Here is a 27,606-nt window from a genome sequence, read left to right as displayed (position 1 = left end):
ACCCACGCGGCGTAAATAGCACCCGGGCTTTTATAGCGCCCCTTCCCGGCATCCCCTGCACTCGGGCCGCCCCCATTGGCCATAGGGCGGGGCGCGAGGGAAGGAGGGGGGGAGACGCGTGCGCGCGCGCGGGGTGGTGCCGGGGCGGGCGGGGCCGCTCTGAGGGGAAGCGCAGCGCCGCGTCGCGCCGGGCCGGTGAGCGCGCACGCCCCCGCCCCGCCCGTTTCCGTTCGCCGCCGCTCGATCTCGGGGCCTGTGGAGCAGGAAGCGGCGGGAGCGAGACCCAGCGCTAGGCCACAGGTACTGGGGAGGGGACGGGACGGGACTTTCCGCCGCACGGGGAGGGGGGGGCGGCTCGCCGGCTTCCCCCCCCCCCCCCCCCCCCCCCCCCCCTCCCCCCCCCTCCCGCCTCCCTTCGCGGCGGCGACGCCGCCGGGTGGGGCCCGCCCGCCGCGGCCTGCGGGCGGGGGCGGACGGGCCCGGCCGAGCTTCTCGCCGCCGCTCGCCGCGGCCGGGCGGCATCGCGCGCACAAAAGGGGAGGGCGTGTGCGGCCCCCCTTCCGAGAGCCCCCGGGTTTCCGGGACCGGTAACGGGGCCTTTTCCGGGCGGCGGGAGCGGGGGAGGGGAGGGAGGGGCGCGGCCCCGGGGGCTCCCCCGCTGGAGCCGCCCGCGCGTCGCCCGGCCCTCGGCGCCTGGGCCGCGGCGGAGACCCCGCTCCCGCCAGCCCCGCCGTGGGCGGCACGGAGGCGGCGCTTCCCCCCCCCCCCGCCCCGTGTCTCCCCCTCCCCACCGCCGTGGGGTGTGACACGAGTGGGCACCGGGCGGTGGGGGTGACCCGGCTGACTGGCAGCTTGTTGTGGTGACGTCACCTGGGCGCGCGGGAGGCGCCGGCGCGCGGAGCCGGGCGGCGGGGGTGAGCCGGGGCCGCGCCGCCACGCGTGGGTCGCCCACGGGGACCCCTCACCGCGCCTCCCGCCGGGCCGGGGGCGCCAGCGCTGGCGGAAATCCCTGCCGGTTCAAACTTCTGGCCAGGGGAGAAACCGCCTTTCGGGGTGTAACTGCAAACTTTTAATTGTGGCTTTTTTGATGGTGGGGTTTTTTTGGGTTTTCTTTTTTTTTTTTTTTTTTTTTTTCCGTTACCGGAGCCGGTGCAGCCTCAGCAGGCCGAGGGCACGCAGAGAAGTGTGTAGCAAAGAGCTCGGTTTGGGGTTAAAACGGAACTGTTAGAGCAATGGGCTTCATTTGCCACGACAGCCTTACCTGAGACTGAAAATTACCCAGCTTAAAATTAAGCGCTACTTAAGCCTTCTTTGCCAGGATGCCCATTGCTGCGGCAGCGAGAGGAGCCCCGAGTCTACCCCAGTTGTGTTGTGGGTCTAAAAAAAAACCAAAAAAACCCAAAACTTCTTATTATAGAGGTTTACAGAGTTAAAGTTATTACAGACACTCAGGACAAAGTATTGTTCCCAGTCAAATGATGCCTTAACTACTTTGATATCCCTTTAAGTCTGTCTCTGCGAGGTGTCTGGAACAGGAGTTTGTTTGTTTTCAGTTGCTGCCTCACATCCAGCTTTTGTTTCGGTCCCAGTACAGCTCACCTGTTTGTGGCAGGGAACCCTTCAGGAGCAGTGGTTCCCACCCGCCCATTCTGTACGTAATGCAGGATTTGGAGAAAACCAAATCCTAGGAGCTGCCTAGGGAATGTTAGGTCTGTTGTTGCTTCCCCCACTCCCCCCAGAACTTAGACTAGGTAACCGTTCTGCTCTGTGATTTTAAAACAGTGCACTTCGTCTGAAAGCAAACTTTTATAACCCTCTTTTTTATCTCAGAAATCTCAAAAATTAGTTTTAGTTGTTCTAAGTGTTGTTTGTGACTCAAAGTATTAGTTTCTCCAAAATTTTTTTTTTTTTTCATTTTTTTCAGTAGGGAAATCTGAAGTCTCTCCCTCCCTGAAAAGATCATTCGTGAAAATACTTTCTGTTGAAGGCTTTCCTAATGCACCTGTGTGCCCTCCTCCTGCCCTGTTCTGGCCTTACCCAGGTCTCCAGCCACACAGCTCTAGCATTTGTGTTTCAAATACGCAGACTAATTTTGGCTCTGATTTGGACCTTGGTTGCGTGTTTAAAAAAAGAAAATTTGCCATTAGCCTTATTTCATTTTAATTAGTTCACTAAAATGCCTAATAGCATATTCAGCATAAATGCTTGACATAAATTAATTTTAATGAGCGATTCGTATCATTTAACACTAGAATATGTTTGTTGTTTTGTTTTGTTGTTTTTTTAATAATTTCTCAAGACCTAAATGCACCTTCACACAAGGGGCAAAAGAAATTCAGTCAGAGAGCTCAGCCGAGCAACTCTTGTGTTATCCCTCCTAGTTCACCAAACTCACCCTCTGGCTGAGTGCCACAGCAATTGAGCGCCAGAGGCGGGGAGTTCTCCGAGCCAGGAATTGACAGTAAAAACATCCTAAATGATCTTAACTGCCACCAGGATGCAGGACTAGCGATGGCTCTTCAGATAAGAAAATTCCAAGTAAAAACAATTTGATAGTTTGGAGGGGCTTAGAAATATCATTGCCTTTCCTAATTTTTTTAATGGTAACTCTTGTTTTTCCTACTTATTACACTTTGTCTTTTTCTCGCAATGTATTTACATTGCCCCAAGCCCTGATGGCTCTTCTTTACACTGTTTCTGTGGTCCACGCAGCCCTAGAAATTTCTGACCTTGACTACTACCTCCTCACTAGCCTATCGTACCTTCTCTTTCAGTCTCTCCATAGCATTTTACTCCCTGCTGCTGTGATATCATTAGGTTCTTTCCAAGTCTCTACTCAGACACTATCTTGTACCTTTTATACTAAACTCGAATCTGGCTCATGTGTTAGTCCACATCCATTTAAATTCTCATGTACTGCTCTGTTTTCTTATAACTTATGTTCAAATGCAGTTTAACTAATGTGGAGGAAAAGTTTAGTCAGTGAGTTTGAGGAAGTTAGCATGTCGATAAGGCTAGAATCTTAAATTGATCTGTGGGGAGGCCATTCTAGTAAACAAGTGGTAAAGGGTGAAACCCCACAATACAGAACAGTGCTGTGCAAAACAAATGCACGTGACGGCAGCTTACCTTCATTCCCAGGGATACAGCTACGCACAGGCACACACCTGAATGAAAATGCTCTGCTTCTTGCCTGTTGGTGTGGTTCCTTTCCTGCAACATTGAGCAAGGTATAAATAGCTAGGTATCTATGTAGAAAGAAGTAGTTGCTTATTAGTTCTGGGTTCATCTCAAAAATAAGCACAAATATCCCAAAAGACTGTCTCTGGTACACTGGTTAAGTTACTGTTGCTTTAAGCCATTTTACACCGCTGTTAGGTGTCTGGGTGCGTTCAGGCCTTGATGTGATCTGTGTTCCCACCTTATTCTGGACTGTGAACAAAAGCTACCAAAAGCAGAACTGGAGTTGGTAGAGCAACTCTGATATGTCTATCCTCTCTTCGGTCCTTTTCCTATCACCATGTTTTCACTTGAGAAGGGCATTTGACACAGCAAAAGAGCTAAGGTATCCATAGACCACCTTTTAATTAAGATATTTGCCATCCGCTGTTGCATACTCACAACTAACAGCCAGTCCTTCCTAAGTGAATCATCTAATTAAACTAATCAGAACAAGGTTCACTGTCTTTCTCTGACCAGCCTTCATGACCAAGGTCCCTAGTAGAAGGAACAGATGGAGAGTCACTAGTATACCAAGTAAAATTGGGCAGTACACCCACAACGAATATGAGGTCTTTCTTTCCTCAAGCTCTGACAGTTGTGGGGGTTTTCTTTGCTTTTTTTTTTTAATCGTTGTTTTTAATCAGAAACAGGGCTGAATTCAATCTCTTTGCTCAGTTAATTAGCGGTGCTTTACAACAATAAATAGTCCTGTCTCACCTGACCGTGTTCTGACTGATGAACTGTCACATTTGGAGCAGATCACTAGTGTGGATGGGTACAAAGTGATTCCTCCTCCTCATCTTCACAGTTTTAAGGAAGGTTGTCTTTGTGTGTGTCAGTGGTTTGAAAGAACTAGGAGCTCTCCAAGTACCAGTTATCTCTGTTTGCATTCTTTGCTAACATTTCATTTCTCTTACATTTTACACCTGGAGGCTCTTTGTTCTTCGCCTCCTATCTGCTCTGTTGAAATTGTGTGAGCTGAGAAGGCCGTCTTACAGTAGGATCTTGACTTGGTACTGACAAAGTGAATTGGCTCATTTTTTGAATCTCAGTCCAGAAGCTGTTTGGAAAGGCTGGGTTCCATATAAACCACAGCAGAATTAGGCTTCTGCGCTTCAAATTGCAAATGTTGTTGGGAAGATTTTAAATTATACTGTGGAATGTTGACAGATGAGAATGAGCATGCAGTTTGGGATAAAGAAAGTATTAGAAATAAGAGTACAGCCTTCAGAAAGTTCAAGTCATGAAATTGACCAGAAAAGTAAATAAGAAGGTGAACTCTGGCAAGTCAGATGAAGTAAAATGAAATATAAGGACCGGCCAGAAAGACTGCGAGCAATATCGTACTAATAGCAAAAAAAAAAAAAAAAAATCTTTTCCAAGTACATCAGAAGCAAGAAAGGTGCTGGAGTCTGGAGGGCCAGCAGATGATGATGAAGTGAAAGAAATATTTGATGATGAAGCTATCAGCAGAAAGTTAAAATGTGACTTTATGTGCATTCCTGTTTACTGTGGAGGAGTCCAAAGAGGTTCCTATGCCAGAAGTTCTCTTTATGGGTAATAGGACTCATTGGAAGATCTGTCTCTGCTCTAAGTGTCAGCAAATAAGTGTTTAGAGCAGAATGATAAATATAGTTGCAAAATGCCAAGACCAGATGGTGCTTGCCCAAGGGTTCCAAAGGAAACTCATGGATGAGATGACGGAATTATTAATTATGCTATGTAACTTCTCAATACCTTGGAGCCAGAGAAGTAGAAGATGGCTTACAAGGTAGCAGTTCTTAAAAATAGCTCAGCAGGAGATCAGAGAGTTCAATGGCTTTTTTAAAAATAAATTCTAAAAATAAAAAAGTAAACAGATGGACTTATGGTTGGAGAAAGTCAACATGGCTTTTGCAAAGGAAACAGCACTGCTTAAATCTACTGGAGTTTTTGAATGACTTGACAAGCACAGAGAAGGGAAGTTTGGGACAAGAAGAGTAGGGATCTGTGTTGCACCTGTACTGTTTAGCATACTCATAAATGGTCTGGTGAGAAAGGTGTTAAGAAGGGAAGAAGAGACAAGAGCTGACTAGGAAGAATCGCAGCTCGGCCTTCTGACACTGAATTACAGGCAGTAAAATGTCAAATGAAATTTGTTCCAGATAAATGCAAAGTTGGGGGAGGGAGAGATCATGGATAAGGAATGGATTCCATACAAGGGATGCTTAAAAAGATTTGAACCCTTCAGTTCGGCAAAGACATGATTGACCACAGTCTGGTCTAGATCAAAACCAACGGTGTGTCTCCCGCAGCCAGTATTGAGACTGCAGAACGCAGTGCCACAAAGTGCTTTGAATGACAGTGATTTACATGACTTCAGAATCAAACGAAATCACAGAAGAAAATGCTATTGAATAGGCTGTTCAGCACAAAGATTAAGAAAACTAAGAATACCCCCAAGCTGGAAACTGAGAAAATACACTTGCAGAGGTCTCAATGTGTTTGATCCTTCTTTTACTCAGTCAGCTGAGATACCTGTGTGTCAGGCAGGGTGCTGGACTTGATGAGTGTTTGATCTGAACCAGTGCAACCTCAACAGATGTCTTGTGGTGGGAGCAGAGGAGGAACACGGGTGAGGGTCAGCTATGGGTACAAAAAGATGGTTGTCTGGAAGAGTTAGTTTCTCTTGTCCATATATGCTTCTGCTGCCAGCTGCGGGGCAGCGGTGGGTGCCTAAAGACAGTGATCTCACCCAAGCAGAATCTGCCTTGTTCAGCGTGTTGGGTGCCCCACCATCCTCTTTGACATGCTGGAGGTGTTAGGGCAGAGAGGATACCAAGAAAATAAAAAGTCACAGATGCAAAGCGTTTTGCAGATTGCACACGAGTGGAAATCCACAGATCTACTATAATTACCTCAATATTAAGCCCTAATCTCATTTTGTGTAAAGTAATCTTGGGACTCAGTGTTGCATAAGAGAAGTGCTCTCGTAAGTCATCGTACCTACAGATAACAAAGATCTAGGCAGTAGGGGCAAAGTAACAAGAATGTTAAGTGAGTGTGCAAGGACAGCAACGGCAGCCACAGGTCCCAAGGACAAAATACTGCTTTCTGCCCCTGTAGTCCTAGCTTTCCTTCAGGCTTGGAGAGGGTCTTTTCGTGGTAGAATAAGGCAGGGGAGAAATGCTGCAATTAGTCATCCTCTCTGGGTTCTGAAATGGTATTAATTTACTGATTATATAGAAATAGGGAGGTGAACAGCAAAGGGTTGAACTTTGCAGATAGTCAAGAACAAAGAAAACTTGTAATAGACTGGGAGGACCTTCTTGCTAAGTTTGGTGTTTGCAAAACAGGATGCAGGGTGACAATGCTAAGACAGAGTTTTGCTTGCACATATTGCTCTTTTAGTTTCTAACAATTTCTGGCTTAAACAGGCTTAAAAAAGATGTTTCAGGAACCTCCTTTTGTGATATTTTTCCCCAATCAAGTGTTGAAAGCTAATTAAATAACCTGACTTGGAAAGGAAATGAAGGCATCTGTTTTGTTTGCGCTTGAAAAACAATGCAAGAAAGCCCTACAGATGAAACTGAAAGTAGAAAATATGAAACAGAAGCCCAAAAGCATGAAAAGTAACTGGGAGAAAAAGGGAGCTCAGAGAGAAACCTATGATTAAGAAACTGTGGATCTAAAAAGCTGAGATGTGGTAGAAACAGCGAAGCCTCGCTGTGTGCCCTGCTGGGATGCGAGGCCTGCCTTTGCTTTGAACTTGGCTCATCCCGTGTGCCCTTGTCCTTGTTGTAAAGACTGAACGCTCAGGCCCCAGCGTTTCTCACTGCTGCTTAGGATCCTATTAGAGAAGTGTCTGTAGGCGTTTTCTTCCTTGGTTGCATCTCTTCCAGATTGCCCTTTTTCCAGTTCTGCCATAGTTGTTCTTCATATGAACGCTGTTCTATAGTTTAATCATCCGTGTTGCCCAGCTTTGAGTCATTTCCAGTTCCTTTACAGCTTTTTGACATGGGGAGGATCACAACTGCACACAGAGTCAAAAGATGCAGGCGTGCTTGTGGATTCCTACATCAGCTAAGTGATTTCTGTGTTCTTCATTTTTGCGAGTTCTTAATATTGGCATTTTTAGTATTTTTTTTTTTTTTTTTAGCTCTTCAGAGTGTTGAGCTTGTATTTTAAAGGAACTAACTATATAACCCTAAAATACTGCCTTGGAGTAGCAGTGATCAGCTCCCAGTCCATCATTTCATATAGGAAGTTGAATCTGGTTTTTACCTTGTGTATCACTTCACATTTATCTATTTCAAATTTTATTGCTTGGGCACAGAGTCTGTTATGGTTCTGAAATTCATCACAGTAAGCTCTTGCCTTTATTACCTGAACTTCTTGACATCATCAGTAAATTTTGTTGCATTGGTATTTTTTCTCGCTTTTTCAGGTCATTTAGGAATGTCGAGCTGTGCAGGTTCCACTGGTGGTCTTCTGTGAGAGCTGAGCATTTCTTTCCGTCTCGTTTTCTGTCTTTTGCCAGTTATTTATCTGTACACAGGGAACTTCCCTGTAATCGGGTATTTTGATTATCTCTTCAAACAAATAAAAATAAAAAGGTTGAATGGTATTGTACGCCTAATCTGACCAGTTTTAGTAACTGACACCTCTGTTTTGATATATATCTCGGCTCTGAAGATCTCTGGCCTGAGAATAGAGGGGGTTTATATAATTTTTTTTTTTTCCAGAAAGCTCTTTAAATACTGCAGCAGTTTAAGGAGTTTGAAAGAATGCTAATATGCAGGAATAATAAAGAGAAGTAGGACAACCTTAATGATTATAATCCCGTCAGACTAAGACATCAATCCCAGGTACAATAATGGAATAAGTAACAAAGCGTTCAGGAAAGAATTAAGACAATGTCACTCAACCTGGACCGGGGGAAATAGAAACAATTAGTGTTAATTGTTTCAGTTTGGTTTTTAAGTACAGGTGTTCATCTTAGCCTTCGGTTAGCACTTGACAGTAATTGCACGTCATTTTCAGTGAGAAACCAAGCCAGTACAAAATCAATACAATTCGTATTAAATTTAGTAGAAAGAGGACAGCTTTAAAAGACAGTTGGAGACTGGAGTGAATCTGTGTTCAGTGAGAACAGTAAGGAGTTAGCTCTTGGGCTGTATTTCTTACCGGTCACCTGGAAGAAACACAAAATACCAGTATGAAGAAATTTGCAGAGGCCAAATAAATGAGGAAGTGACAAATAAAACCACATCGTTAATGCAGAAAATGTAACTTAACTGCTGGAGCAAGAAGCATGGCAGGGGATTCTCTGTTATCGCCTATTTTAAAGTCAAGATAGTCCGCGCTTGAGCTGATGCAAGGAGTGAAACGTGTACCGGGGAATGACCGAGCTGCAGCTTGTTTGCACTTGAAACACAGCTCAGGGTGTGGTTCTCTGATACGGCGTGAATGGATGGAACAGCACATGCTTCTCAAAACAGGGCCGTCTCTGGGCTCCAGCTCCTGGGGCCTGTGTTGCAGCAGCCCTGCTGCATTTGGGGCTGTGACAGATGGGGTGGGACGGGAAGGTACACGGTGCTGTGCTGCTGGGCTTCCAAGGGCCCTCCTGGCTGAGGCATTTCACCGTGACACCTCTACCACTTTGTTACTACTTATGCTAGAAGCATCCAGCTGATAGATCAGCCAGTTGCTACTGTCACAGGTGTAAAGGTATACAAAAAAATGCCCAAACAACTCTATGCTAGGATGCTTCCATCTGGAAAGTCTGTTACGTGAGCAGCAGAAAGAGGGTGAGCCGAGGTAAACTGTTCGCTCCCTTTCCATTTCGGAGTGAGGAGGCAGTAAGAGAAACTAATAGGGACAATCTTGAATTTGAAGGAAGTGGCTTTATGCACAATGTGCAATTAAGCTGTGGGAACTCCCTCCAACAGGATGTTGCGAGTGCTGGAAGTTTACATGGGTTCAAAGGGAGTCTGGACAAGCTCATGGAAGAGAAATCTGTTTGAGGTTACCAAATTCACAGGAACCACATCTGACCCAAGAAGCTCCTGAGCTGAAAATGGTTGGAGGCTGGAGAGCATGGAGGGGGAAGCTTCTCCTTCCTTTTTCCTCTTCTGCTTTTCTGTAGGAATCCATTCCCAAGCTGGTCCTGAATGCCAGGCACTGAGGTGGAGAGACCTAAGTCCCAAGGCAATGTATCTGATTTTATATGTGTGTAGACCTGTAGTGAAGGACGGTCTGTAGGTCTCTAGATGTAGCAAATATAAGTTTAGCTGCAGGGACAAGTTGCTCCCCTGGTCAGTGTCTGTGCTGGAGGTTCATGTGGGGGACAGTGCTGGGTGTAGAGAGTTGCACAGGTCATGGCTTGGGCGTTTTAACAAGATAGTTTGTGTGTTTCTCAGTGTGTTTGATCATGCTGAGGCACCGTTCCTCTAAAGCACAGGTGGGTGTGCTGTCCAGGGAAGGAGAGCAAAGCAAAATGTTTTGCTCTTTCCTGTGGTAGTTAGAAATCAAGAGAATTTATCAGAATCCAAAGCAATTTTCTTCTCTGAGAGTCAGATGAATTGCATGTTGTCATACAGGATTTATCCTGAAGAGGAAAGCAAGGGCAAAGGCTGTAATTTGATAGGATGAATCCAGCTTTGAGGCTTCACATGATATCTCAGATTAGACGTACTATGTCCGCATGACACACAACACGGATCTAGTACTGACTGCCGATTCAGGTTTCCTCAAAAACTCCGTGCTGGCAGGCTTTATGCTGGATGAGGTATCTCTTGCCCTATTGCAGCCATCGTAGAGGCAGCATAAACAACACACTGTTTGCTTAACTGAAATGCGTTGTGTCCATGCCTATGAAACACCAGTTTTGTACTTCTGGATAACTCTTTATGACTGTATAAAATTCATCAGTCGTTAAGGGTTCACCGGGGCTGGCACTGAACCAATGTTGTTAAGACCTACTGCAGTTAAGCTGACACTGCTCCCGCTTCTGGTGATGTGGTACAAAGAGGCTTGAGCTGGTTATTTGTGGAGTTAGCTGAGACCTGGTGAGGTTTATTAGCTGGGGTTGTAACACAGCTATACTGCTCCCAATTTAAAGCTGGCTCTGGAAATGTACAGCTCTGTTTGCAAAGCACTTTTCCTAGACTAGTAAAACTTGCCAGACTTGAGCAGGGTTAATGCACAGTCTGAATAAACTGCTAGCAGAAAGCTGAACGCTCTGCTTGCCCTGTCCCTGTTCCTGAAGGACCTACGTCCAGCATTTCAATCCCGTTGGGTGCTATGCTGACCTTCTGTGTCCTTTTTTTTTCAATTGTACTTCAGTCTTATAATAGAAATTTTCCCTTTCACTATGGATTACATTTAATGTGCAACATCAGTAGCCTGCCCTGTGCTTTGCCAGCTTTGGAACTTTTTTCAAGTGTTAAATTTCATATATAACCCTCCAAAAAAAACCCAGCAGATATCTTTTTCTTACCAACTGCTCCCACATAGTGCTGTAGATGGAAATAGGTCTGTTTTGCAGTACTGTCAAACTGCTTTATGTGCTGGATGCTGTAAGGAATATAAATATAGTTGTTTCCCAAAGGCCTTGTTAGCAATGCTTTAAATAATGTGGCTTATCAGTTTATGAATGCAAGTGTCCACAGGCAAATTTGCACAGAATTAAGTAAATTTCAATTACTGAAATAAGCTATGTTGACTGTCTCTTTTATAGTAGTGACTGCATTCATGTTTTTAATGTTTGTATTCCAATGGCTTGTAATTGAACTGTATTTCTACCCCAGTAACGCTTGATTTCAAGTTGTACTTGGTACCAAACGAGCACGATCACTCTGAGCATGGAGTTCATCTGGCTTTACTTTCAGTGCAGCTGTAAAGATGAGTTCTATTCTGGATGTCTCCAGAAATAAAGACAATAAATAAGTGGTCACTTGCAGCATGTTTTGGTGTATGTAGTTCTTCGATGGTCTTTTAGGAGCCCTGTAGCAGAAACATAGGTTGTATCTTAACTCCTTTATGTGATCAAATCACCTTTTTTATTTATCTTTTCTTACTCTTATTGCAGTCCCGTGGCTGTTTGCTACTCATTTTGCAACTCCTGTAAGGGGTGAATTGGGGTCATAGTTTCCTTTACTTCACAACTATTGCTATTTAAGAGCATAGCCCATCCTCTATGGCTCACGTGGAAAAAAAAATAGCACAATAGCACACATAGGCTTATGTATGCTCAAAGGAGCTGATTCAAGGTAGCATGAATAGCATTTCAACAGCAAACTTCAATGTTTCTGACATTTGTTTATACATACTTTCACTAATGAAAAGTGTGGTGGAGGAAAAGAAAATACAAAATGTATAGTTGCTGACATTTTCCACTGGGGCTTCAATGGAGGATAAGTTTGAGAAGCTTGCCTCCTGTTGGCAATTAAACAGCTGGGAGATGTGGGAATCCTGGATTCTGCTCTAGAGGAGGGTGGATTTGAGCGGTTACATGCTTCTGCCATCCCCCTCCTGGCCTGTTCCTCTCTCCCCTCCCCATTCTCTGCTTATCTTCTTTGGACCATTTCCCCCACCAAAATGCTCCATATTCAGTCTAATTTTCTTCACTATCTGTATACAGCTGCCCTAAAAGCAGACCTGTTTGCTTTTGGGCTGATATCTTTCTGCTCCAAACTGTTTTGAGGTTCAGGTAGTTCTCAGTTTTGATGCCAGACCTTGCTAAACACCCAGAAGAAAACTGAGAAAGCCTGCTCATCCATGTCCTCTTCATCACTGGAGTCTTTGGGGAAGCTCATTCTTCCTCCCCCTCAAACTTGAACAAAAGTGAGTATATTTTAAGAGTAAATTCAGGTCCTGGCACGGAGGCAGTTCTCCCCTGTGGTAGGTAGAGGGCAGGGCTTGTCTAGTCGGGATGGGGGACACTTGAGCAAGGTTTAATTTCTGGTGCCTCAGCCTCCTTGTTCCTCCTGATGGCCCAGGGCAGGGCTGCCTGAATAAAGGGGAAATGAAGCAAGTGAGAAGAGTGCCAGGCTATAATTCACTTAATAGCAAACTGTTCAATTGCTGAGTGTGGAAGAGTCAGCAGCAAAGCAGTCTTTACAAGATTTCAAAACCCTTGCTTTCCAATATTTTGGTTTTAAGGACTTAAGCAAGATTAGGTGAGAAAGAATTTAAAGTGTGTTTTCCCTTCAGCATCAGAAACATCATTAATGGTCCTGCTGAACTGCTGCTGAGTTCTTGCTAATATGCACAGTAATCCAGATCCATTTTGACAAAACTGTGCATTATACGAAGGATCTGCCCATATGACATAGCAGGCAATATAAAGTTGGTAGTAGTTGATTGGTAGTTGAAATGAAATCTAGTCAGGATACCTACGTGATGGTAAAAGTCTGTTTCTTCCACCTTATTACTTTCTCCAGGATGAGATCCAGAACGAAACAGGCAAACCTGGCATGTTTGTTACCAGCTTATCCAACTTCAGAATGTCAACAGCATGTCCACAATCCTCACTCACGCTGTGTGGCCTTGGGATTTGCAGGAGAGGATGCACTGGAAATGTTTTTCCTTGGAAAAATAAATAGCATGCTGAAGTGAAGAGACAAATTCCATTACAGTAAACAATAATACTTTGGGGGAGAGTATGTTTAAAACACAGAAAAGAATATTTTCCCCATTTCTCATTCTTCTGGAGTATTTGCTAGATTCTCTTAACAAGCAGGGCTTTATGCTGCATGAGTCTTGGAGCGTCACTGCACTTAGAAATAGCAGCCTCGTGTAACAAGGATATTAGTGTGGCAACTCGGCAAACAGGAGCTCCTTGTGTTGTAACCTCCTGTGATGTTAGTGGGATTGAGTAAATGATGTCTAAAGCTCTTGTAATACCTGTGAAAGGCACTGGCCTAGGTTGAGGAAATGTCATAATTGAATTTCTTCCATTCAGATGAGTCACTTGAGTCATATTGTGAGAGTTTCCACTTTGAATCTAGCAGACTAGCTGGTTTTAAGAATCCTATAAATGCAAAGATGGGGGGAGTGGTTCATTTAAGAGCAGGAAAAATTGCAGATCTGTCATCTTGCTGCAGAAGACGGCACAGATTCTCCTAGAAGATCACTGCATCCATTCTGTTACACTAATTGGGATAGAATATTTCTTGCTCAATGTTCTGTGTGCATCATCAGTGATGCTGTTCCAGCAGCTTTCTGGATTTATTGGTCTCTCCCTGCTCTATGCGTTGCATAAAAGGATGAATGTGTAGTACTTGTGTTCAGTTACAGTGAGGTAGTGGCAGCTTGCATTGGGTGTATTTGTAATACCCTCTTAGGTAGTTTGTATAGGTTTTTTTTACCTCTAAATGTAGACACAGACTCAGTGGTGACAGGCTGCAGCAAATACTAACTTACATGTAACATAAGTACCGTACATTTTACATGAAAATTTTTAGGCTAGCAAAGTGCTTTATGATTCCTCCCAAAACACTCTGCTAGTCCATATTTCATGTATTTCCAGGCTTCAGAATACTTGATTAAGAAAACCAGAGCATGTCAAAAGGCAGCAGAAAGATCCGACTGCTGTTAGAATCATAGAATCGTCTAGGTTGGAAGAGACCCTTGGGATCATCGAGTCCAACCATCTACCCTACTCTACAAAGTTCTCCCCTATACCATATCCCCCAACACCACATCTAAACGTCTCTTAAACACATCCAGGGATGGTGACTCAACCACCTCCCAGGGCAGCCTATTCCAATGCCCGACCAGTCTTTCTGTGAAAAATTCTTTCCTAATGTTCAGTCTAAACCTACCAATGTTAATGCTGTTAGTGTTGTCCTTGTGATACACACCACTAAGATGTAGCTCCATTCTAAGCAGTCATTTTTTTTCCTCTGTTGTGCTACAGAGATTTTGCTTTTCCAAGTATTTGCCAGACGTAAAAATCCCTTATAGCTACCCACTGGATGGGAATGTATTTTTCACTAAAAATAATTAGCTAAAAGATGCTGATCTGTACACTGAATCCCCTAAATTAGGAAGTTATTATTGCAAATATGATTAATGCATAGATTACAGGATGCTCCTGTGGCCAAATATCTGCTAAAATTTGAAGAACAAATGTTGGGGTTTTGGACAGGTGGCACCACTAGAACAATTTCCAAATGCATGGAGACCTTCAGTGATACAGACAAGATGAATCCATTATGAGAATAAAGTTGGTTGCAGGCCCAACAGCAGTGTTCCATCCTTGAACATCCACATGTTGAATAGAAGTGAAGTATATTGCTCCCACACCAAGTAAGGATTCAACCTCACCAGTAGAGAAGAAACTTCAAGTACCATAAAGCTGTAAAATTTGTAACCACTAACGTCAGGAAGAAGCAAGCAGTTGTGATGTTTGATGACTTCCTTCCAAGGTCGATGGAGGGCTCTGTCCAGTGATCAGACCTGACATCCTGAGGCATCTCTGTCCACTCAGTGTTTATAATCTGAGCTGTTTCTGAAAATTTGTTGAGGTCCACAAACAAACTAGCCTCAGCCTGTGCTGCTTGCCCAGGGGAACGCTTGAGGTAAGCAAATCAAAAGTAACTCCTAGGACTTTAGAGGCAAGTGAAAGCTTCAAGTATGTTGGTGGTGATCTTTGCATCCTGAATTGAATTTTAAACAATGCATTTGTTCCAAGGACATTATGCAGAGGGAATTTTGTGGTAATGATCTGGAAGGTGAAACTAAAGTAAAAAGGATGAGGATGCCATAGGTCACCAAGAAAAGATAAGGCGGTTGAGGCTTTTTATGAGCATCTTGGCAGGATCCTCTAGAAGTTGGTGATGAGGGAATTTTAGTTATCTAGATGTTTGATGCAGTTTTCTTGTAGACCTTAGGCATAAGTAAATAATCTAGAGTGATGGAAGTATTTAGTGGAAGATAAAGGAAGAGTTGATCTGATAATCCACAGAAAAAGACAGTTATCCATAGGTGATGCAAGAAAGGTCACCTACCCTAGGTGCTTTTGCAGGTAAGACAGGTGGTCAAGGACCGGAGCCCCAGCCACTAGCACAGAAAGCAGAAGGAGGGAGGATACTGAGGAAGGACAGGTTATCCCATTCTGTCATCTGTCTATTTTGTCTCCAGTGTGGTTTCATCAATGGCCTAGATAATTATCTGGGAATCATGATTATTAAAGTTGCATGTGAGAGAGGCTATGATTAAGCTGGAGGACGGAACTAGAACTTGGAGGTAGAATAAAACATCAGTCAGAGGAAGGATAAAGGCATGAAAGCAGAACATTCACCTGTGTGAATAGTGAGCAACTTACTATGTAGCAGTCCTAGTGAAAAAGATCTGGGAGTTGTTATGTGTTAAAAGCTGAACGTATCAACAGTGTTGTCTTCTGTGGAGAAAAAAAAGAAACAAAACCAGAAAACAAAACAGACATACACTTCCAGTATGTTTTTTAAGGAACAGTATATCCGGGAAGATCAATAAAATAGTCTTTCAGCTGTTGTTAATGTCGGTAAAGCCCTAGGTGAAATACTGGATTCAGCTTTTGGGCTCCATGCTTTGGTAAATTTGTGCCAGTTGGACTGCACCCAGAAGGGAGTGACAGGAAAGTCTAGGAAATACAATTTACAGAGAAGGCTTGAATAAACTGGCATTGTTTTGCCTGAAGAGAAGACTAAATGAAGGCATGTATTCTCAACTGCACTAGGGAAAGGGGATAATCTCTTCTCTGGTGCCCATGACAAATAGGATAAACAGTAGTGGGCTTACATTACATCAAAGAAGGCTGAGGATACACATGGAGGGAAATTTTCTCATAGTAAATACTGTGGAGCACAGGAGTAAACAGCTTCAGAGGTTTTGTAGGACTCAGCATTACAGTTTTTTAAGGCCAGATTAGATAAAGCTGACAGTAGGTAGAACTTGTAAGTAGTTGATCTTGACTTGGTACAGAGGACAGATGATTTCCAGTTCTGTAAAAATCAAATATTACCATTGCTAGCAAGTGTTCAAAACTACTTAAAACCACTGGAAGAAAACCTCTTCAAAGCTTGGATGATTTTAAACCTCCCACAAATGTAGAAACTACCCCAAATCCCTAAGATGAATAACTTGAGTATGTGTACATGTATATTCACAAGGTGAAAGAACCTTGTTTTAGAGATAGATTTGGATTACTTGAGCAGTTGTGTCTGACGAAGTTGTGCTTTCCAAGTCCTTGAGCCCTTGTTGCTTGATGGGCTGAAATGGTCCCTCCTCTGCTTGCATCTGGAGCAGAATTACAGAATCTCTGTAATATCCACGGCTTCTTCACCATCTCATAGTACTAAGAATTGCTTTTAGGTGGTTAGTTTTACCTTTTTACTTAATTTCGCAAGGCAAGAGGCGAAAGAAGAGAAAACATTTTTGCTATGTCTTTAAATTCTCTTCTGTACTTCTTTGAGCCCTTCTCCCCTCGCCAGCAGCCCTAGTCATCCTCATAGAGCTTTGTACTGGGATTGTCATGGCAAAAATTAACTCACAAGGGTGCTCCCTCTGTGGTATTTTGGTCATGCAATGGTAGGTATTATGGTGGCGTTACTGTTTGCTCCGTTTCCAGGAAGCTTCACAGGATGACTAAGCGGCTTCCCCTGGAGTGCCTTCATGTTATGGAGAAGAAAGTAGTTATGGCTCTGTCCTCGTTCCAGTCCCTTGTAGCCAGGTCCCTCCCTAAATCTCTGTCTTGTTCCTGCAATGGTCACAAATAAATGCCTATGGAAAAGAAAGAAGAGAGCAGGCACATATATAGTGCTTCCCAAAGCACTCTGTGAGCCTCAAAGTAGTTTTATATTTCTAAGACAGATGTGGTTTCTGCATTCTTTAACACACATAGGAAGCTTCTTCCATGTACCTGCCCGGTCTTCTTTAGGCCTATATAAATTTCTTGTGTCCATAACTTCCCCTTGTTAGAGTTCCCAAGACTAATTGCCTTCTGGTGGGCTTGAACCCTTTTCTGTTATCTTTGTGTCACCCCCCCTTGCATTCATTTGTGGGAAGTGATGCTGAACAATCAATACCTATCCATACTATTTGGGCCACTTGTGACTTTGTGTTGGATTTGGCAAATTTCTGACAATAATCTCTTTAAGCCCTACCCTGACTCTAGGCTTTGATCTGTTCCCTTCCTAGCGGTTCCTGCTATTTCATTTTTGTTCTTTTTGACTGCTGCCAAGCTCGCGTTTCCAGGAGCTTGATACTTGACCTGAGATCTTTCTCATGAAATTTAATCATCAGCTTAGAGCCCCACGTCTTCAAATTTGAAGTTTGGACAGTTTTTCTCTTTGTGTACATTTAGATATATATTTACAATGAACTATCTGGAATAACTTCATATCATCATCAAACTGTCAGCTCACTGTTCACACTGGTTTCTGTGTTGCCAGTATCAATACACTGAACAGCAGAGAGCTGTGTGGAGCACCACGGTGGTGTCTCCCTCTGTATCCCCCCCTTACTTAATGTAAGCTGGTAACAGGCAAAATAACCTGATAACAGCGATGTCCAGGAAAGCAGATTGAGGAGTGGAATGTGTACTTCTAAAATCCTTTGCAGTGTGGTGGTTGTGATTTGAGAAACAGGCTGGTTACCTTGAGATCCTTCTGTTGGTGCTCTGACGTGGCAGCAGAGCGCTCTGCAGTCCAGCTGACTTCCACACAGCTTCTGGCAATTTGTAGTTAAACCAACTTGTCATGACAAGAAAATGTTACTTCCCTCAAATTGAAGCTTTTCATACTTGATTTTACCTGAAAGACAGTTTTCAGAAGGTGCTCGAGGACAGTGCTGCTGGCTCACTCGCTATCTCTGGATGTTCCTATCTCAATCTTTAGAACAGGTAAAGAAATGCTAACCCAGGCTGCTCTCCCCTCCTCTCTGTTATCTTTGCACCTGGTGGCTCACCAGTCTGTTGACAAGTCCTGGGGAATGTTTTTCTCAAAACAGATGGGAATTTGAACTTGTGTGATTCCAAATACCTGTCTGTGTCTCCAATGGACACGTAGACCCAATTTAAAAGTTCTTATTAATTGGAAACTTGGTGGTTGTTAATAATTAGCATCTCAGTTAAAAGCTACAGCAGAAGAATTAATAAGTTGTCATTTTGTTTTTCAGCTATGGCAGCCATTCGAAAAAAGCTGGTTATAGTGGGTGATGGTGCCTGTGGAAAGACCTGTCTGCTGATTGTATTTAGCAAAGACCAGTTCCCTGAAGTGTATGTTCCCACCGTCTTTGAAAATTATGTAGCAGATATCGAAGTGGATGGAAAGCAGGTATGTGCATACTTCTGTAAAAGTCACAATGAACTTGCATTTATTCAGAATAGCATGGAGATCTCTACACTTATTAAAGAAGTAGTTAGTACAAATACTTTCTGCTTATGTTGTAAATATATTTTTAAATATTATGCATGTTCCTGTGGAAAAAATATTTGCCTTGCTAGAACCTGCTCATATCCAATGTCTGTTTAACAACCTATTTCTAACCTTGCACAAGTTGAGACTCTAAAAAACATAGTTATTACAAGTAAAATGTTGCAGTAGGTGAGAGGGCGTAGAGCAATTTAAAGCTGTGCCTACATGTTGAGGACACTGGGCTACTAGTCTTTGGAACTGCGTAGTGGAGTTCCTGTTTTGATAGGCATTGTGATTAACAAACTGTGATAACTGGTACTTGATAACATTGTGATAACTGGTATTGTGATTAACAAACCCTAGTTCCTGGAGAGAGGTTTTTCTTTTTTTTCATACTCATTCCTGGCAACGTGCAGGATCCTCTTCAGTAGAGATGGCTGACAGTCTTCAGAGGGATTTGTTTTTTGTAGGTACATCAGCATCGTCTGTCCTGGTTGTCTGAAGGAAGGCAATTCTTAGCAGCCAAGTGTACCCATGGCTCCCTGAGCTTCATTTTGAGTTTGTGCTTCAGTAAATCAATCATTAAAGTATTTCTTTTTAGTTTTAAAGATTTTGAAAATCCGTTTTCAATCTGTGTGACCTCTGAGTCCTTATGTTTGCCAGACAAGCAAACATGCCAGACAGCTCTCCAAGAGGCAGCTTTCAGAAGTCTGCTCTCTGAACGCCGGATAAGTTGCCTTCTGCATTTGTGTCATGCAGGGTAGTGTGTGATGTGTAAAATTGTCACTTTCCAGGATACTCCAGAAGGACAGAAAGCAGAAACTTTGCACCTTGAAAGCTCAACTATTTTCAAACCCTTTTAGGCAGCCGTGGCATATGGCTGTTTTGTTACCGTAACCACACAGAGCTGACCTCGGTGCTGTGGCTCCTCATGTCAAGCATGTTTTTGATGCCGATGGTGCTGAGCTTCCCTGTCTCGCTCCTGGCTGCGACATGTGCCTTTGCTCTGGGTTCAGGTACAGACAGAACATCTTTCAGTCAGGTCTAGTTCAGATGCAGTGACGGATTGATTGAAACTGCTCGGTTTCAATCCTGATTTGAACAAAAACTTTTTGAGCAAGTTTTGGGCTTTATATTAAACTTGATTTCGTACTGTTACAGGCATGGATTATTTGTGATTTTAGTCATGATTGTTCATGCTATTTAAGTCTAAAAAGAGCTTTTCTCTCCCATTATATGAATGGGTAAAAAAAAAAATCCCTTACTTTAATATTAGAACATGTTTTCCCTCAAGGTGACAGTTTCTGCAGTTTCTATATTGTATCTTAGACTCTAAGGACTATTCTTTAAAATATGTATGATATCCATTTCTCTCTCTTATCACCTAGTCAAACTTCCTCATTCCCTTCTGCCTGAATCTCTGCATCTCTAAATGGGTTGAGCAAGAGAGTCATGCCCTATCAGCTGTATGCAGCCAGTATCTAAATAAAAATTGCATGAGCAGCTTGAGCAATGCATTTTCTGTTGTGGAAATGTCAGATGAATTTTTTGTAACTAGATGACATACTTTATCTAAGCACTTTGTCTTCTGACAACTTGATTATAAAAGTTTGTAGGAGAGCAGTGCTTAAGACTGTTCTGTTTGACAGCCTCTGTCTTCCTAGAAAAGCATTACCAGAAATGTTCAGAAGCCAAGTGAAGACAAAACAGCGATGGTACGAGATGCGTGTTCGATCTTTATTTTTTTTTTAGGTAGAGCAAAGGAGACGATTCCAGTGTCATGTGAGGGAGCCCTCAACAGACATATCTGTAAAAAAAAAATGAACGTTTGCCGTAAAATTCACATCTGCAAATGCAGACGTGACTCTGAGAGGAGGAGCATTTCTGACTGAAATACAGAAGAATTTTTTTTGTATATGAGTTCAACTAAAGCTTTGTATCTTCACAATTTAACCAAATTGTTGCATTGCATGTTCAAGCTCACATTTGGGTTCCAGTTCTGCCCATTTGTCTTTATCTGAATTGCTGTAGACTTTTTTTCCTGGAATTTTTGAATGTAAGAGCTTAAACAAGAAGGAACCCACTCCACTGCAAAGGCAGATCTCAAGCAAGAGTGTACCTCAAGAGCTTGATTATAGTTTTTAGATTTCCTAGTTTAAATGTTGGGTATTCCTTCAACTTTTTTAAACAGTCCTACTGGGGTGTTCTCCCCTAGCTCCACTGTAAGTAGAAATATTGATAACATTAGGTACTTTATTCAGTTCTTAGTAACAGGAAGCTTTAAGCACAAATCAGGTTTATTTCAAAGCAAATTGCAAGTGTAAATTTCGGCTATGATGTAGTTTTAATGAATTTGTGCACAGATAAGTACAATCTTGACATTTCTTAGTCACCACAGGTTACAGCTGTAAACCAACTGAAAATGTGCATAATTCTAAAAAGCATATACTTAGAGGTTCCACTTTCACTGAAAATGGATATTTCTGGAATGCTTATCACAGATATTCCCAACCCTTTGGAGCCAATTCCATTTGATTCATCTGTCTTACTTTTCTGCTGATAGCTTTTATGTTCTTTCAGAGAATTGACACTGGTCATGGATATAAAGAAAAGTCTCATAAGCCGCAAACTTATTTTTGGAATTATGGAACCTAAAATTTCTAATAGTCAAAGTGGTTTGTCTTGTAGTCTCCTCCTTTTGGGTGGTATTAACTTAAATATTTTATCCACTACTCTTGGGTTTCTAGCTTCTGAATCAAACCTTGCCTGGTGATCTGGCTAACTGCCTTGATCTTTCTTCTGCAGGTTGAGTTGGCTTTGTGGGATACAGCAGGACAAGAAGACTATGACCGACTTAGACCGCTTTCTTATCCAGATACTGATGTTATACTTATGTGTTTTTCAATTGATAGTCCTGATAGTTTAGGTAAGTAGATCACTAACTGAATTGGAACCACATCTCTGTGTCGCTGTATTCCCCTTGGAAATCATGCTGTAAAATTTATTCTCATGTGGTATAATGATTGAGAGCATTCCTAGTTTCAAAATTAATTTATAGTTTTCAAAAATTAAGATCTTAGAGGAACCTGTGTTCTTCAGCGATGCCGAGTGGCATTTTGAAAGCCTCAGCAGCACACAGTGTTTACCCAGGGCTCTGCTGTGTAGTTTGAGCAACGCTGAGCATGGAGGCAGCTCCCTGGCCTGGATCAGCACCCTCAACCGGGCAGTGTTATGTGCTGGGCCAAGGCAGCATCCTGGTGTGCCTGTCCCTTGGGAGGTGCTGCTTGGTGACCCCAAGCAAGCAGGAAGGCTGTAGCTGCACCCTCCTGTGTCCGGGAGCCCTGTGAGTACATAAAGTGTCCACTGAGTGGCATGGCCCACCAAAGGTTGGATTTTATTTTACTTTTTTTTTTTATTATTTCTCCTTGAAAATTGCAGGCTCTTACACACTCAAGACCACGCTATATCTATGAAAACAGAGTAACATCCTTTCTATGCAAACGGGGAAGCTAGCTTTGTGTTTTCATCCCTTCCTCCCCGCCATTTATTCAAGAGAGATCAGCTTGAAACAGTCTGAGTTATTAGTCCCAAATAGCTTGGGGTATTTTTGCTCTCTGCTTGGTGAGTTCAAAACATGGGCTAGAACCACACCAGAGCGGGGCTCTCTCACTGGCGGAAATGATCAGAGGCTTGTACTCTCCTAGCCTGCTTTCCAGTGACTGACATCTGCTTGTGATGGAGGAAAGAGAAGAAAAGAGTTGCCTGATTTATGATTTCTGAGCTCTAAAAACACACATTTCAAAAGTCTTATTACATGGGCACCTTTTCTGTGTGGAGTCCGGGACTGAAATCTTCAGTGATTGATTAATAAATCTGATGCATAGATACCGATGTCTTGGATCTTCCAAAGATGTTTTTGAAGAGGGTAAGGAGCAGGAGATAGAGACACTCTTATTTCTAAGACTCAACGTCTCTGGAGCTTTGATTTCTGTCCCTTTAAAATGGTAATGACTCCAGCCATCCAGTGTAGTCTCCTAAACAAATACATCGTAGTAGCACTTTCTTAAGCAAGTGAATGTCTGTAAAAGTTCCCTTATCTACTTCTCACCAGTGGGATTTGTTTACTGGTGGCTATTTGTGAGGTTTCTTATTAGAATGCAGATAATGTTAAGGTAGATCTTCAGGCATATGGATTCTGTGTGTCTGACCAGCTGTACTCTGACAAGAACCTTCTGTGCAGTGACCGACTGGTACTTGTTTGTAACTGGTCAAAATTATGTCCAGGCATTGGACAGCTCATGGCCAGGAAAAGTGGGAGACCCCTCTGCTTTGTCTGTTGATGACAGGTGTCAAATTATTTGAACTGGTGCTCATAAATGGGATACCAGTTCTCTCTTAAATGTATTAAACCACTGAATCTTTTGGAGTTTGCTGCTGCCAGGATGATCATAATCATTGCAAGTTCTCCTTAGAGATGCTTTTTTGCTATGCCTCTGATCTATCTTGCGGATGAACCCTGCCTCTCAGGGTTGCGTCTTAGGCAGAAACAAGAACGAGACAAAAAGGATCCCGGAAGCACAGAAACACAGTTAATGGAAAGATTAGTGCTAAATGGAGCTGCCACAATGGTTGAAAAATACCATTCCTGCCACAATTCACAGGAGGTTTGACTAAATGAGCAAACAGAATATTCCTCAAGACGTTACAGTATCAAGCCAGTTTGGTATCTGTGAAATCCTGATCTCTCTCTTCATCACTTCCACCTGATCCTGTGTTTAGAGACATCTTTTGTTGTCTCTGTCTCCCTCCAGAACAGCTTGAGGTTTAGTTGGCAGTGGTGCTGTGGTCATGCCTGGTGCACAGCTGTTTATAGCTACGTCCGAGGTTTGAGCTGCGCTCACTTCTCCTGCCAGGGCTGCTGGAGAGCCAACAACCCACCTCACCTCCCTGGAAACCAGAGGGGTTACTGAACCTGGAGGCAGCAGGAGAGGGACTTATGTCAAGTCTGATCTCGGCTATTTTTTCCTCCCTCTCCTCCCTTCCTGCTCACCAGTATCGGGGTGCCTGTGTCCCTCGGAGCAGTGGAGGGAGCAGTGAACTGCCAGGTGGCTCTTCAGGTGTGCGGTGTCCAGAGGCCAGCACCCCCCGAGCGCTCCAGCTGCAGCTGCAGAATTGCTGTCTTGGCCGTAGTGCAAAAACTGGCTTCAGAATGCCTAAGTTGTTCTTTCAAGCAAGAAAACAATGCCATAATAGTGAATGTCTCTTCAAAAGCTGAATGGAATTTCGTGAAGATAAAAAGGGTTATGTAGCCTGCAGGTACATCCACCAGTGAATCTCAGATGTCTGAGAGCTTCTGAAAGCAAAGCCAAATGTTTTGGGCTGTTCAGCATTTCCTGCTATATAGAATTTATCAAGGGTTTGCTTTCAAAAGCCCTCAAGTCTTCCATTTGCAGCTCCATTTAAAAAAAACATTACGTTGGGAGGAAAATGTTTCTTGTATATAAGCACAAATTCATTTGCTGCAGTTTGGGAGAAATGGCAAATCTGCAAATGACTTAAATCAAATCTTTGTTTCTGTGCATCTGTAATTTGTGCATAGAACAACATTTCTGCTACAGTTAACGGGAGAGTTCGGAGTGGTTGTTTGATATTGCTTTTTAAAAGGAAGAAGTGATGTAAAAACTTACGCTTCAGGGTTGTGCCCATCTTTAGCTTCTGGAGATAAACAAAATGTTTCTCCTGGAGCAAAATTTTCCATAACTCCGTACTTCAGGATTCTTCACGTTGAAGTACTTTATGCTAACCCTTGTCAAGGAGCTACTGAGAGATGTAGAGAAGCCAAGAGTTTAGGTGTCCTTCAGCCTTAAAATTAGCATAGACAGGCTTGTCTTTTTTGGTAATACCAGAACAGGTCTATTTGCTTCCCCAATTAAAAGCAGAAAAAAGGGCATCGGTGTGGATTAGCAAGTTAAAATTGCTCAGGCAGCTGCTAAAAGCTTTAAAATAAAACTCTCCATAGAAGTGGGTTTTAGTACAGACACACTTCTATCTATTTATTATTTTTTTTTCTTTCAGAAAACATCCCAGAGAAGTGGACCCCAGAGGTGAAGCATTTCTGCCCCAACGTGCCTATCATCTTGGTAGGAAACAAGAAGGACCTGAGGAATGATGAGCACACAAGACGAGAGCTGGCCAAAATGAAGCAGGCAGGTTCCTTTTTGATAGTCTTACGCTGAACGAAGGAAGCGAACAGTGGTTGTACCAGAGCATTAAATGGGCATCCCCAGCTCGCTGCCAGCTTCCTGTGGGCTGCATAATGAACACTTATCCATGACAGAAACCAGAAAGCACATATTGCCTTTAATTGAGTGTTTCTTTTTTCATATTGGGAGATTTAATTTTTAGAAAAAGGCGTTCTCAACAATGAAAATGGCAATACTGGGTTACTAACTGTCAGATGCTCTCTGTGCTGCAGAGCTGCATCCCTGAGGTAGAAAGGAATTAATTAGGAGACATCAGCACATCGAGTGCATGCACCCTTGAGTTGTTCTTTAATTTGTATGTTCAGGATGTGAAAGGAAGCAGCTTTATCGGTAGGTGTTCTGAGGTGATAACCACGGGTGCTGTAGCTCAATCCTGAGCCTATCACTAGGTTTCATTTTCAGATCGTGTCTGAAACGCCCAGCTTGGGTACGGGAGTGCAGATACTCTGCTCTGCCCTGGAATTTGTGCGCCCGTTGCATAATATTTGTTTTTATGCAAAGAGGCATTAATTTGGGGATTTGTTGGTAGGCTTTTGTTACAGTTGTGGCAAAGAGTTGCATAAATGTTTCCTCCGAAATAAGCAATCCTGTTGCTCAAGTTTCAAAGGGTCTTTTAAGCTCAGAGGTGTTAGAAAACTCATCATGTCCTCAAGCTCTGGCACAGTATGCAAATAACCCCCCGTCTCTGTGATCCGGGCTGAGGTGAATGCTGCATCTTGAGTAAATAACCAAATTTTATTTTAAGTCTGCCTTTGTTATTTAAAAGATCGCTCTCAATGGAGCAATTAATTATTAATTAACCCATTGAAAATGTGCACTTAACCCAGAAATTCCTTTGCCTTTGGGAAGCTATGGGTGGGGAAGGGAAGATGGGGGCGCGCGTGGCTGTGGCTTTGGGTTGATCTGACGGGTTGCTTTGTGCTGTTACAGGAGCCTGTCAAACCCGAAGAAGGAAGAGATATGGCAAACCGCATCGGTGCATTTGGGTATATGGAGTGTTCGGCAAAGACCAAAGACGGTGTGAGGGAGGTTTTTGAAATGGCCACTAGAGCTGCTTTGCAAGCCCGGCGTGGCAAGAAAAAGTCCGGGTGCCTTCTCTTATAAAGTGTGGCCAGAGGAAGATGGCCAAAGCAGCACCCTGCACTTGAGTAATTTTGAAGTGCTGTTTATTAATCTTAGTGTATGATTACTGGCCTTTTTCATTATCTATAATTTACTTAAGAGATTTCAAAATCGAGTCATCTTGCTACCAGTATTTAGAAGCCAACCATGATTTTTATAACAATCTGCATCAAATTCATCTGTGCACCCAAGGTTAACCTCAACATTCCTCTAACAAACCTTTTCTGCACTCACAGGATATGCCAGGCGCTAATTGAAGACAATTCTCTATCTTCTTTCTTCTCTCTAGAAAGAGAAAAAGCTGTCAACACAGAGGATTGGTCTGTAACTACTTTATAACTAACGTCCTCTTCTAATTTGAGTACAACAGTTATATGGCTGTATGTGGAATCGAGTGTAGCTTCAGTGCTATCACATTTAGGAAGATCTGATTTTCATGGCTCAGTGGTGTAAAACATTAGTTTGAAAATGTGATCACTCTGAAATGACCAAGTCCCATTCAGCTAAGGAAAAGTGAGGGTTCTGTGGTTTCATGTTAGTTACCTTTTAGTTACTGTGTAATTAGTGCCAGTTTAAATGTATGTTACCAAAAATAAATCTATTTACCCCAGCTTAGATGTAGTATTTTTTGTATAATTGGATTTCCTAATACTGTTACTTGTAACCTCTGCGTTAAGGTGTTCTGGGTTTTTTAAGAAACTGTATTTGAAAATAAAGTCCGATGGAAAGCAGCTGATCCTCTTCCCCTGTTCATTTGTAAGAGTCTGACCCATTTGAATGATTTGAGTGGTCTGCACACCCAGGAGGAGTTTTTTTCCATGACGTGCCGTAGGGATGAGAAAAGACAGCCTGCTCACACTCAAAGCTTCTGAACTGTTCAGTTGCCTTAAGTTCATTGCTGGACCCAGTTTCAAAACTAAAAAAAAAAAAATGAAACTTTTTGTGTAAGTTTGGTTACCATGTAGTGATCAGACTCCTAACCTGTGAACTTCTTGCTGTTCTGCAGCCAACTAAACTCTTTCTGTATTTTCATTTTTCCAACAACTAATAGAATAAAGGCAGTTTTCTAAGCTCCCTGTATCCTGGTGTCTGTATTCCTCACTCTGGGTTTTTGGCCCGGCGTCTGACAGCCTGAATGGGAAATGCCATTTTTGATCCGGCTGTGATAGCATTCACTGAGCAGTTGCAAGTGCTTTAATACTTATTTTTGTTTCCCAGCAAGTGACACCCACCCGCTGCTCGCAGCGGTTTCCGAACGCTTCAGCAGAGCAGGGGTGGAATCCCTGGCCCCTGCCGTGAGTGCCAAAGCTTCCCAGGAGCTGGTTTTGATGTTCAAACCAGACGAGAGTAGAGCAGTTGGGTTGAATTTGTCTGTCTTGAGCATGGGAATAGATGAGCAGGAGGAGGCCCTGCAGCACGAGTGGGATGTTGCGCTTGGCAGCACCTTTGCCACGTAACCTGCCCTTTTCCTGAGGGATGCCTTCAAGCGCTGCAACGAGGGGTGGTCCTGAGGTATGGGCCGTCGTGCTGCACCCGCGCTGGAGAGCAGATCGTGCTTCCCCTGGGAGAGAAATGGCAGGGAAGGGCGGCGAGCGTTTCCACGCTCACACGGGTAT

The 27,606-nt window shown here is 43.2% G+C and overlaps 1 protein-coding gene across 4 annotated transcripts; it reads left to right on the top strand.

Moving 5' to 3' along the window:
* The first annotated feature begins 88 nt into the window (after positions 1-88).
* On the top strand, positions 89-27,069 carry RHOA (ras homolog family member A). 4 transcript variants are annotated; one of them, XM_074151715.1, is made up of 5 exons: positions 89-300; positions 18,367-18,524; positions 21,411-21,531; positions 24,681-24,811; positions 25,799-27,069. In XM_074151715.1, the coding sequence occupies exons 2-5, from the start codon at positions 18,369-18,371 to the stop codon at positions 25,970-25,972; spliced, it is 582 nt and encodes a 193-aa protein (XP_074007816.1). In that variant the 5' UTR covers positions 89-300; positions 18,367-18,368; the 3' UTR covers positions 25,973-27,069. The 4 variants fall into 4 exon arrangements, with proteins under 4 accessions (XP_074007816.1, XP_074007817.1, XP_074007818.1 ...); XM_074151716.1 differs by lacking the exon at positions 89-300 and adding an exon at positions 478-587; XM_074151717.1 differs by lacking the exon at positions 89-300 and having other exon boundaries at positions 18,369-18,503; positions 21,450-21,531.
* The last annotated feature ends 537 nt before the right edge of the window (positions 27,070-27,606 follow it).

The sequence above is a fragment of the Numenius arquata genome, chromosome 8, assembly GCF_964106895.1.
Source record: "Numenius arquata chromosome 8, bNumArq3.hap1.1, whole genome shotgun sequence".
NCBI lineage: Eukaryota > Metazoa > Chordata > Aves > Charadriiformes > Scolopacidae > Numenius > Numenius arquata.
This window is presented reverse-complemented; position numbering and strand designations above follow the sequence as displayed.